Source organism: Balaenoptera acutorostrata, chromosome 10 (genome assembly GCF_949987535.1).
Source record: "Balaenoptera acutorostrata chromosome 10, mBalAcu1.1, whole genome shotgun sequence".
In the NCBI taxonomy this organism is placed as follows: domain Eukaryota; kingdom Metazoa; phylum Chordata; class Mammalia; order Artiodactyla; family Balaenopteridae; genus Balaenoptera; species Balaenoptera acutorostrata.
The window spans coordinates 42,324,871-42,337,951 of NC_080073.1; the positions used below are offsets into that span (position 1 = coordinate 42,324,871).

General features: G+C 48.2%; 1 protein-coding gene across 3 annotated transcripts in view; it reads left to right on the plus strand.

Moving 5' to 3' along the window:
• The first annotated feature begins 2,835 nt into the window (after positions 1–2,835).
• Positions 2,836–13,081, plus strand: part of SLC6A20 (solute carrier family 6 member 20) — a 51,060-nt gene continuing 40,814 nt past the window's right edge. For all 3 annotated transcript variants that reach the window (XM_007168877.2, XM_007168876.2, XM_007168878.2), the window contains exon 1: positions 2,836–3,035. In XM_007168877.2, the coding sequence (XP_007168939.1) occupies positions 2,915–3,035 (121 nt within the window). In that variant the 5' untranslated portion in view covers positions 2,836–2,914. The remainder of the gene's footprint in view (positions 3,036–13,081) is intronic.

Sequence of the window (13,081 nt, forward strand, 5' to 3'; positions counted from 1 at the left end):
GGTCTTGTCTGGTTAGAGTCTTGTCAGAGGGGGTTCAGGAAAGTGTGGGGACGCTACCAGCAGGCCTGAGGTGTTACTTAGTCCTGTTACAGGGATGCCTCCTGTGCTACCCACAGCCCCACCCGGGGCCTCACAGCAGGAACAGGCTCCCAGGGAGTCCCAGCCAGTGTGACGGGACAGAGGTGCTGGCCTGATCCCTGGGGGAGGGAATCGAAGAGGGGCCTTGCTTATGTCAAACCAACAAACACCAAGCCGCCTCCTCTTCCAGGTAACAGGCTGGGCATCTCTCCAAGGCGCCCAGTTTCTGAAATGCGGCGACACAGCCAGGTAGTCTCTAGGGAAAAGTCATTCATGAGAACAAGAACATGCCAGGAGGATGGCTAGAGGCAGCAACATGCCTTCTTTACTATTCGACAGCATTAAAAGGCAGCCCTCTCTGTGGGTCTCTGAGACTTATTTTGCCACAAATTTTAATTATCAGGAATATCATCATGACCCTGGAGATGGTAAGGGAGGGATCTCTTAAAATGACATTAAAAAAAAAAAAAACTAAAGGAGAACAATAAAGTGAAAGACTGGTAAATTGGGACTTTATTAAAATTAAGAACGTCTGTTCATCAAAAGACACCACTGATAAAATAAAAAGGCAACTCACAGACTGAGAGAAGAAATCTGTAATACATAAAACTGACAAAGGACCCATATCCAGAATATATAAAGAACTATACAGACAAGCCATTTAAAAGCTGGCAAAAGACTTGAACAGGCACTCCATGAAAGAGGATATGCAAATGACCCAATCACCCTATGGAAAGGTATGCAGCCTTATTAGCATTAGGGAAATTAAGATTAATAGCCACAGCGAACTATCACTACACACCCACAAGACTGGGTGGAACTTTGAAAACAGAGTGACAAGTGTTGGTGAGGACGCCCAGCAACTGAAACTCTCAGGGGAGTGTAAACTGGTACTGCCTCTCTGGAAACAGTTTGGCCACGTCTACTAAAGGTGCACATATACCTACCTGATGGCCCGGAGTTCCCAGCAATGCGTGGATTCATGCACCTAAGGACACGTACTAGGATGTTCAGTAACGCTTTATTCATCACAGTCCCAAACTGGAGACAACACAAACGCCCCTCAGCCATGAATTCGAGTATGTTCACCCCTCAGAACCCTAGGAGGCAGGGATAAAGGACGTCATACACTGCACACCAGAATGTGAGTAAATCCCACCGAGGAAGCCAGGCAGCAAAGGGCACACACTGCATGAGTTCCGTTTTGTAGAGGTCAGAGCAGCTGAAACTGACCTCTGGGATGGAAACCAGGATAGTGGGTTCCTCTGGGGAGGAGGCGAGGGGTAAAAAAACCACTCTCTAGAATTCGAAGTCTAAAAATCAAAATCGTCTCCCCTGATGCACTGAGAACTTTTTCTCCTTGTTGGAGGTAGGAAGGTCGAGGACAGGTGGTATGTCTGAGGAGCCCCTATCTTCCTCAGCACACCCCGCTTTCTGTTGTGCCGCTAGCCAGGCAGGAACTCCGGGGAAAGTCCAACCAGGGGTTGAGCCACAGTGGTGATTTCATTTTGGCATCAACTAAGATTCCTACTGGCAACTCTGCTTTTCATCTCTTTTTAATTTCACTTATTTATCAAGTATTTTCTTAGCTCTTACTCTGTACCAGATGCACTGTTCAAAGTATGTCATTATTTAATGTGTTATTCATTCATTCAGCCTGTAATAATGGCTTCTTTGTTGAGTCCTTAGTATGTGCCAGGTAGTAAGCTAAATTCTCAATTAATTCTCACATGAGCTCATGGAAGGGGAAAATATTTGTTCCCATTATAGATAAGGAAACAGAGGCTCAGAGAGGTTAAATGACTTGTTCAAGGTCACATAGCCAAGTTGGTGGCAGAACTGAGATTCAAAGCCAGATCCTGCTTCACTCCCAAAGCATCTGACTTAGTCGTTTCTAGCGACCTCCTTAAACCAAATCACCTGAGAGACTGGTAGAAATATGAGGTTTCTTAGCCCCCTACTCGAGCCTAGTGAACCAGAATCTCTGGCCCCAGGAGTAGAATCTCCCACAGTGGTTGTTCGAAACCTGATTCCTGGCCACGTCCTGCACTACAGAGCCAGACTCCCGGCCCTGCACACAGTAGGCACACACAGCCTGTCTGTGGATGGAAGGAGATGGCTGCCTGGATCACTCCTCTTCCGCTGGAGAGGTGGGGGGAGTCCCTCGCTTCCTTCTGGTCGCTGGGCAAATGTAAGTCCCCTCCTCTGGGAAGCCCTCCTTGACCACCCCAGCCTACCCACCCACTCCCCCGCCCCCAGAACTGCTAACCCCTTTGCCTTAGTTGCCTTCCTTGCCTCTCTCTGTCTTAAATATGGACTAGGGTAAACCATATGGAATTATCCTTTCTGTAGGTCAAAAATAGTTGAAAATGGGCTATTTCATCCAGTTCATTTAAGCAATTCCCTTTACCAGAATGTCAGCTCTGGGAGGACTGAGGATGTTTGTGCTGTTCACAGCCCTGTCCCCAGACAAAGCCTGGCACACAGTAGGCACTCTGTAAATGCTGGGTAGGTGCTCGCGGGAACCCGACCACTCCCAGGAGCTCCACAGAGGACGCACCAGACCCCACGTCGAGCTGGAGGGGCCCGGGCGCCATCCCGTACGGCGCAATCTCGGGTGCCTTCCCGGCCGCGGCGGCCCGGCGGCGGGGTGGGGCTCGCCGTCATCCATTTACCAGCCTCGCCCCTCCGACGCGAGCGCCGTTAATGAGATTAGCAATTAAAAAGCGGGCGAGCGGCCGCGGCAGAGGCGCGGGGCCATCCCCAGGCCGAGCCGGGCGGGACGGCGCTCCTGGCGGCCGCGCACCCACCGCGCCGCGCGCCGAGCTCCGGGGCCATGGACGAAGCGCGGCCCCTGTGGGCCACCCCGCTGCAGTTCGTGTTCGCCTGCATCTCGTACGCCGTGGGCCTGGGCAACGTGTGGCGCTTCCCCTATCTGTGCCAGATGTACGGCGGAGGTGAGTGCCGGCGCCCGGGCTGCGCAGTCCCCGCAAGACCCTGCGGGGTCGCCTTCTGTGCCGAGTGGCCTGGGGGTGCGCGCTGGGGTCGGCCCCATATTGCGTGCCAGTAAACTGAGGCTCAGAGAACGAAGTGATTTGCCCAGAGTCACAGAGGCGGGAATCGGACGTAGGACATCTCAGTCCACAGCTGGAGCTCTTATCCAGAGCGCCTTCCCGAGCCCTCTGCAGCCCCGACCCCATCCCCGGGGCGGCCAAGCCCTCCAGCGCGCCCTTGTCACCCTTGTTGGTCAGGCTGTGGCTCTGCGAGCAGTAGGAGGCACGGGGTGGGGGGGACACTATTTTCCTCCCTCGGGAGAAGAGGTGGCAGTGGTCTGACAGTGAGCAGGAAATTGTCTTGTTCAGCAGAAACTCGTTATACAACTTTCAGATCAGAAACATTCCTGGCAGCATGATTTGAAACTCAGGATAAAAGGATTTTGAGCTATTTCTTTAAATTTCTTATCACAAGATTGATTTGGGTTTGGGACCACAGTAGGCAGGAAGGCTAATCAGTCTATTGCAGTGTTGTTCATTTGTTTTGGTTTTTTACAAATTTTTCCTCTGAAGCATCACAGTGCACTCACTAGACAGCAACGCACCCACACAGCCTTCGCATACCTTCCAGGGAGCTGGAGACGCCTTCTGTGACATGCCAGAGAACCTCAGTGAGGGTCAAGTGCCTTTTTGGAAGGCAAGGTGGCAATAGAGACTGAAGTCTCAGCATTAAAAAAATTTTTTCTGAGTTATTCCATTTTTAGCATTCTACATAAAGAAAATAGTTCTGACAGAAGGTAGACAGTAGACGGATAGCCTCCATCTTTTAATAAGAGCCAGGCATGGGAAACCTCCTAAGCCCTCAACTATAGGGGATTTGGTTCCATAAATTATGGGACATGCACGCGGTGGTGCTCTTGAAAGCCATTAAGATGGTTTTTCAAAAAATGTATTTGAGTATTTTTTCATGTCATACATTAAATGGAGGGAGGGAAGTCAGATTCAAAGCTGTATAAAATGGATGATCTCAATTATGTTTTAAAGTATGCAGAGAAAAGAGGATGAACAAAAACATACCAAAGAGAATAAAACAATAGTTATCTTTGGCTGTGTGTGTGTGTGTGTGTGTGTGTGTGTGTTGTGGTGTCTTCTATACTCAGCATGAGTGGTTTTTTTCACCATAGAGGACAATGAAAGATGTTAGACCGAAGTATTTACTAGGTTTAACTGTTCAAGAAGACCAACATAAAACACTACTCCCTCACTCTCACCCACCCCTCCCAGCTCAAAAAAAAAAAAACTTGACAGAAGATTAATGTACAGTTTTTTAAAAAAATATTGCATTCTTAATCCTCTGACTCCTTTTTTTAATTTAAAAGGCATATATATATATATCATAAGTATGTGAAGTGCATGTATTCCCATATGCTCCAACAGCTTCATAACTGACTTTCATAAGAATTATTTGTCAGGATGAGATTTCCACATCATTCGGCATTCAGCACACCTACCCATGATACCTTTATCCTGCTACACGTTTCCCAAACATCAGGCCAGGTGAGCCTTGCTGTCACGTGACTATTTAATTCCTTGTTTCTAACAACAGCATTACCTGAGTAGTCTGCAGGTAGACACTGGTAAGGTGGGGTAGTTCTGAGGTGGAATATAATTGACCCTCAAACAACATGGAGGTGAAGGGCGTCCATCCTGCACGCTGTTGAAAATCCCTGAAAATCTGCATATAACTTACAGTTGGCCCTCCGTATCCACAGTTCCTCCATATCTGTGGTTCAGCCCACTGGGGATTATATAGTATTGTAGTACTTATTACTGAAAAAAGTCTGCGTGTAAGTGGACCCATGCAGTTCAAACCCAGCGTTGTTCAAGGGTCAACTGTATATATAAATTGCTAGGGAAACAGCAAGACCTTCAAGACCCAGGAAAAGAAAGAAGAAATCTTGTGCCTGGTACAGAGTATGGTTAAGCTGATAGGTGGAAAGGTAGATGGATGGATGATGGTTGACGAGCAAATGGACACTGGGGAGAGGATGGATTGGTGGGTGGGTGGAGGGATGGATTGATGGATGGATGGGTCCAGGATGGACAGATGTAGGTTAGGTGGGTGGCGTCCTCTCAGTCATCAGTGTCTACAGAACAAAGACCAAACAGCTTATCCTGGCTCGGTAAGGACTTGGCCACCTAACACCTGCCCTTATTTCCACCTCATTTCCTGTCACTCATCTTCCAGCAGCCCCCCTCCCCGCCAACTATTCTGAACAACTGTCCATTAGTGAATGCCCACTCTCTACCTCCACACTTTGCCCAAGCTATTCCTCCACCTGGGATGCCACTGTTAGCCTGGGGCACTTCCAGCACCTGGGCAGAAGGCCTGCACTTTGTTCTAGAGTTTCTGTCGCCCACTAGCCCCGTCTCTGTGAAGTGGTGGGGTCAGAGGAGGCACCCAATGAATATTTGTTGCATGAAGAAGCCAGGTCTGTTATGAAAAGCCGCAGAGTTCGTGAGGCAGGGGCGCTGGTGGTTTTCCCAAGCCTTTCACTGCCCAACAGTGTCACCTACAGTAAGTGATTTCTGTTTACACTCCCGTTCTGTACCTGACAGGTAACCAACCACATCATGAAAGGCTCCAGAGGGGCGTCTAACTTCCCTCTACACAGAGCCCTGGCTTCCACCACCCCGCCCCCCACCAGCCAGCAAAGAGCTTGTTTATAAACCGCAGAGCCAGGCTGCGCCAAAATACTTCCCAGAATAAAAAGGATTAGGGGTCTGTGCTCCTTCCCATGAGGCTTCCTTCCTGCTCTGCGGGCCAGGCGGCACAAGGAATGTTAATTCTGAAGATTACATTCCAGGTGCCAGCACCCCGACGCTAGAACAAAGGAAAGGCAGCTGAAGGCACAGCATAAAATCTGTGCTTGATAGTCAGCAGGCCTTGGAGACCAAGTCAAAGTCTAAGGCCGTGGTTGTTCAGGAAGAAATTGGGATGCAAATGTGTTGTATACCAACATGTGGAAAATGAGTGCACCTGCTGTTGACTTTTATATAAATGTGCTCAAATCATGGAAGAAACATGGAAGAATGAGAACATTGATGTGGCTCATGGAAATGTGGATTTTTTTCCTCTAAATTTTCTCTATATGATATTTAACCCATAAAGAGGGGCAGTCAGAAGACACCTGAATAGGCAGTGGGACAATGACACTTTTCCTCAAAGCCCCTTCTGCTCCTCCCTGGTGCTTAGGTCATTGCATCTCAGACTTTGCCCACCGAAGCTTCTTGATAAACTACAGACTGCTGGCCCTGCCCCTAGAGATTCTGATTTGGAGAACTGCGGGGAAGGGCAGGATTCTGCATTTCTGACAAGCTCCTAAGTGATGCCGATGGATGCTGCCAGGCCATGGACCACACTTTAGAGGAATCCCCCACCCCAGACCACCAGCTGCTGGGAGCCAGGCGGTGGGGTGCCAATAATGTAGAACAACTGGTTTTTGGAGGGAGGAGCAGGACCTAATTTATAGCATTTGCTGATGACCATGGTGTAAATACTCCCACTGTGGCCAAGTTCAGACGAACCAGTGGAATGTCTGGGAGTGTGGGGTTGGGAGGAGATGTGCAGCTCTTGAGAGCTGGTGGGAGCCAGCCCCGGCATGCCTGGAGACACAGCCCTTCGGGGCAGCACCCGGCCTGGGATTGAGCCCCACCAGGCCAGTCCACAGATGGACGGGTGGGCAGCACAACGGCTGCTCCCTTGTGTACTGTGTGCGTGTGTGTGTTGTGCTCAGTCTCTGGCCCTTGGTGTTTCTACAGTGCTCCTGGATGGAACAGAAGCCTGAGTTTCAGAGGCTGTAAAGTATCAAACACAATTTGCAAAGTAAGCTCGAGAGGCTGGGTCCCGGCCGTCAGAAAATGTCCCTGGGAGTCTCATATCTGCTGCTCATCCTGGGACTTCCAAATTCAATCCTGGTAACAACCACACTCTTGGGCTCCTAACATGTGCCAGGCACATGTAGGGTGGACACAGGGGACTGAGGCAGAGATGTGATGAGTGTTAGGTTGGGGTTAGGCTGGGCCTGTAATAAGGAAGAACCTTTATATTCTATCACAAGTTAATCAGTAAAGGCATGTTGCCTATAAGCTTAAATTATACGTAATGGCCCATCTCTGGGAACCCTGGCTCCCAGGTAAGGAGCATTAAGCTAAAATACCTTTGTTTAGCTCACAGCAAACATCCTGACGAGGCCCACCTGTGAATGGCTCCATCCCCCCCCTCTGGAGGCTGACCGGAACCAGGAAGTGCTTGGCTTTACTCCCTCCCCTTTAGTATAAAAGAGCCTGAATGCTAACTTAGGCGAGATGGTTCTCTGGGAGACGAATACACAACCTTCTCAGTTTTCTGGCTTTCCGCGTAAGGTTGCTATTCCTTCCCCCAACAACTCATCTCTAGATTTATTGGCCTGTCGTGCAGTACAAGCTTGGACTTGGTAACAAATTTTGGGTCGGGGAATTTTCCGGTAAGGCCCTAGCAGCTGCCGGGACCACTTGTCCTGAGAATCTGCCCTTCAAAATTCCCCAAAGTGGCACCGGCTGCCCCAGTGCTAGGCAATTGGAACAAGGAATTGATATTTGGGAGCCGACGGTTTCTATACAGTAGGGTAAGTCACTCTGGTGTGTACAGCCGGAAACTTTATTTCCTCTCCATTTGGGGCTTTTTCTCCAAAATAAGCCAGTTTGTTTTGTATTTGAGTGGGGTACCCTGTTGGAGAGAGGAAAGAGCTGTTGGACTTTTACCCGGTTCGTTTGCTTCTTTGGATGCTAGCACTGGTATGTTGCCATTTGTGTTTTGTTTGTCTTGGATTTCTGTCTTTAAAAATGGAGAATGTTTCAACTATCCCTAAAGAAAGTCTTCTGAGGTGTGTTTTGGATAAGTGATCTGATTACAGCCATGACCCATGAGTAGAAGATGATATTTTATTGTAACATTGTGTGGCCACAGTACCTGTTAGAAACTCCACAAGGGGTTTAGGCAGAGTTATCTTGGGACCCTGTGCACCATATACTGCTACCCTTGCTGTGTTCACTACGTCGTTTGTGGGTCTCCTATGTCGTTGGTATATGTAAAACCTCAAGACCAAACTTGAGGGTTTATTTAGATTTTGTTTGTTCTTTGGGGTTTTTGTTTCATTTTGTTTGGTACTCTTTCTCCATTTACAGCCAAATCAATTTTGTGATATTTAAAACTCTTAGTGATGTCAGATGGAGGAAAGGAATAGAAAAGGGGGGGAAAAAAAAAAAGACCTGTCTGTAGGACATTCCCAGGGAGAAGAGAAAGGTTCCACTTGGTTCCTAAAATCACCAAAAGCCCCAGCCCAGAATTCAGCCCGGTTGGTTGATGCCAAGGCAAAAAGGCATCCTTTTAATTGTTAGAGATGATCAATTACTATTTATGGTTTTATGGTGGCTTTTCTGTGAAGAAATGGGGAAGAATGATGAAATTCTTTACATGCAAGTATTTGTGCTATTACATCAGGGAAAATAAGAAAAAGAAAGGAATGAGAGTGAGGATAGGTTGCTTCAAACCTTAACTACTTCAGCTGAGCTCGGGACTGCCCCTCCTTCGAGGGATCAACTAGAAAATCCTGTGTTCGTTCCTGGGGCACAGGGGCCTGGTCTGGTATCGCCGTCTAAGGCCCGGCAGGGCACCCAGCTGGGGTGAGGGGCCACTCCCGGGGCAGGGCAGTTTCCCTTACGCCGTTATCTCATAGGGGCCTAAATGCCAACAACCAGCCAGCTGGGTTTCTCAGACTTGTTTATTTGAAAAGATTGCAACCCTCCTTTATAGGGAGCTTTCCTACACCTGAACCCACTTGGCAGTACCAACAGCTGAACCAAATTGGAACCCAATGAGGGAGGACTGCCCTTATTAGAGCATTACTTATCAGTGCATCTTGGCAGGGCTTTGAAAAGGGGAGCCAAAACAAAAGAGGTTGAACAAAATTAAGCAAAAAAACAAATGAAGACCCCTCTGAATTCTTGGAGAAGATTTATCAGGCCTACAGACATTATACTAATGCAGATCGTGTGGCCCCTGAAAATATCAGAATCGTAAATTTGACCTTTTTTAGTGGGGGCAAAGTGCCTTCTATCAGGAGAAAGTTGAAAAAATAAGATGGTTCATTTGAAATGAACCCTTCTCAATTGGTAGATGTTGCTTTTTAAAGTGTTCAGCAGGGCTTCCCTGGTGGCGCAGTGGTTAAGAATCCGCCTGCCAACGCAGGGGACACGGGTTCGAGCCCTGGTCCAGGAAGATCCCACGTGCTGCAGAGCAACTAAGCCCGTGCGCCACAACTACTGAGCCTGCGCTCTAGAGCCCGCGAGCCACAACTACTGAGCCCAGGAGCCACGACTACTGAAGCCTGCATGCCTAGAGCCTGTGCTCTGCAACAAGAGAAGCCACTGCAATGAGAAGCCCGTGCACCGCAATGAAGACTAGCCCCCGCTCACTGCAACTAGAGAAAGCCCGCACACAGCAGCAAAGACCTAACACAGCCAAAAATAAATAAAATAAAATAAAATAAATTAATTAAGAAAAAAAATAAAGTGTTCAACAGGGAACAACAACAGAAGAAAGAAGATGCAAAATGAAGCACCACTTTTTTGGCAGTGGCGTTGAATTCCCGGAAGGTGAGTAACTGGAAGAGAGGTAAGTCACCGTTGGGGTGGGAACATTGGAAAACAGATTGCCCTAGGCTAAAACATAAGAAGAAAAACAGAGATGAGAGCCTCTCGTACGATAGAAAGAGAGGAACACTGGTGAATGAAGAGGCCAGGGGCTCCCTTGGACTTGAGGTGCCTAATTCCCTACAGGAACCCCGGGTGAAGCTGACAGTGGGGGATGAGCTGATTAACTTTCTGATAGACCTCACCCTGAAGTTTTTCACCGGAACAGCCTGGCATCAGAGTCCCGCCAGAACACACTTTAAGCCTACAGATGGTGCTCAGGAAAACCCCAGGAAGGGAGACAGCTCTTCCCCCATGCTCCCCACCCTCCCCAGGTCCATGAAAAGGTAAGACCAGAAGTGTGTGCTAATGGCACCCCAGGGAGGGCCAAAAACACACGACCAACACGAATCCCATTAAAAAGGGACGCTGGGAGGTGAGCGCCCTCCCCCGAGTGGTTAAAGGCACGGCCGGTCACGGGCGCCGCTGGAGAGGCGCGGGCTCCGAGAGCACCATGAGACCCGAGGCAGCGGCCGGAGCCCAGGAGGCACAGGGATGCATCTGTCACTGCCGTGGGGATGGTCCCCAGGGACCACCACCTCCACGCCTGAGAGCCAAACACCGTGGAGACCTTGTATCCTGACCCCCCAGGTTGCTGACCCCACCAGAATTGGAAGCCAGCTTGAGGCTGGGTATGACCAACAAACCTTTGGATCGAAGGGGGCCTTTGGGTTTCAGCATCCTGTAAGACTTTACTTACCCATTTCTAAGCATCAACAGTATCTGCAGAGTTCCGGGGAGAAGGTGCTGGCCAGTTTCCCTGTGCAAGCCACCATTCACTTCTATAACAATGAGTCCAATTCAGATGAGCAGGAGGAAGGAACCCAGCCCTCCCACCTTCAGTGTCAGGAGGCGCAAGACGGCCCAGGAGGAAAGGGCAGAGACCGGCTGACAAACCCAGGATGGCAACCTGGAGGCTGCAGTGGCCTCAGTGGTAAGGGTTCGCTCCACCACCCTGACTCTCCGGAGGATGCTGGGTACCCCTCATCCAAATAAGTGTGTTTCTCCTGCACCAGACCAACCTCACATGTGCCCTATGGGACAGCCCTTGGGGACAGACGCTCCAGGACACTTTGCATTTCAACTGGGTGTACAAGGACTTGACTTTCTCTGGCCAGCACCCCACTCGTGGCAAGGACTCAGCTTTTACTAACCCTTCTCCTAGTGATTCTTTGTGCCTCATTTATACCTTTGAGAAAGGATTCTAGGACCAAGAGGTTTGCATCCACATGGGTTGCTATCAGGCGGGGCCAACTTTCAAAGTACATTCAGCAGTGTCACGGTGCTGATCAAACAACAAATTATTCCATATCGATTAATAACCCACCCATGCCTCTCACTTAATCTGAGACCCTTTATTTGGCTATTTCCACTTTTGTAAAAATGATTCAGATATTGTCCGAGGTTTATGTGGTTGCTTAGTGACATTGTGAAAAATAAAAACTTATTTATAAAAAACACACAAACACACTGAATAGTTTCCATAAAAGTAACAAAAATAAAAAGATAAGGATTTGGGGGGGGATCATCCTGGATAAAAACATATGATGCTTGTCTAAGGGCTGCGTGTATGAATAGAGAGACGAGCTTTAACTCTTAGTTGAGGACCACTTTGGGCTTATTACTTGACTAGAGTAACACTGTTTTCAATCAAAGTACCTAATGTAATATTATTTTCAGCTTTTTATATTTTGATGACCAAATGAGTGTATTTGTCAAGGTTTTTTACTTAACTATTTTACATGTTGTTGTCTTCCCAATTTCTACTTGAAATATTTTGAGAGACAAAAAAAAAAAAAAAAAAAAAAAAGGGACGCTGGGACAATCTCCTCTGAGGCAAGAGAATCGCTTCTTCCATTGATAGACTTGTCAAAATACCAGCCAGTGTATTCAGGAAAGGACAAGGTGAGGGCTGAAGAGTGGGGTTTCACTTGGACCACACCTCACCTGGCTGGAAATGTAGTGCACAAGGAATTGTTTTGATCCCTGAGGCATCTTGGACACTGGGCTGCGGCACATTCACAATAGTGTCCATTAGGGAGAGATGCCACCTCACAATGGATTCAAAAGTCAGGGGAGTTCCCAGGCAGTCCAGTGGTTAGGACTTGGTGCTTTCACTGCCAAGGGCACGAGTTCAGTCCCTGGTCGAGGAACTAAGATCCTGCAAGCCACTCAGCACAGCCATAAAAAAAAAAAAAAAAAAAAAGAAAAAGCATATAATGGGGCTAACCTACAAAAGACCATCCAGCAAGTCACTCAGAATTGCATGATTTGTGCTAAAAATAACCCAAAAGCGGCTATTGGACCTCCCCAGATGGGGACCCAACACAGGAACCTGCACCACTAGGACTGGACTCAAATGCCTTGAGCTGCAGGAAGTCAAGTCTGTTGAAATGCACAAAGAAAGCTTTGAGTAAAGCCCTTCCTGGGGACAGTGTGGGCCTCAGTGTGTCAAGAACGTGTCTGTCAAAAGTGTTTGTTGTGGCAGTGTGGCTGATGACAGCAAAAACGACCCGCCGATGGAAGCAGCTGGCTTCACAGCTCAAGAGGATTATCTTGAACCATCAAGGCCAAATCAGTGCTGCATGTGCACCTGTACCGAATTGTCAAAGAGCTCACATTGCTTGCAAGTTTGCTGGGCTGAAGAAGATTGATCGTTCTGGGGGACAAGCTGGAAGATGGCCCCCAATTCTTAATCTGGGGATGCTGCCATCATTGATATGGTTCCTGGAAAGCCCATGTGTGTTGAGAGCTTCTCTGACTCTCCTCCTCTGGGCCATTTTGCTGTTTGTGACATGAGAGACAGTTGCTTTGGGCGTCATCAAAGCAGTGGACAAAAAGTCAGCTGGAGCTGGCAAGGTCACCAAGTCTGCCCAGAAAGCTCAGAAGGCTCAGAAGGCTAAGTGAATATTATTCCCCAATACCTGCCACCCCAGTCTTAATCAGTGGTGGAAGGATGGTCTCAGAACTGCTTGTCTCAATTGACCATTTAAGTTTAATAGTAAAAGACTGGTTAATGATAACAATGCATCATAAAACCTTCAGAAGGAAGGGAGAATGTTTTGTGGACCATTTGTTTTTGTGTGTGGCAGTGTAAGGTTCTTAGTTTTTAAAATCAGTACTCTTTAATTGGTTAAAGCCCTCCTTGAGGAAATTATCCCATGATTTGGATTAAGGCATTGGAACTACATTCATCCTGGAGACCACAATCAACAGGA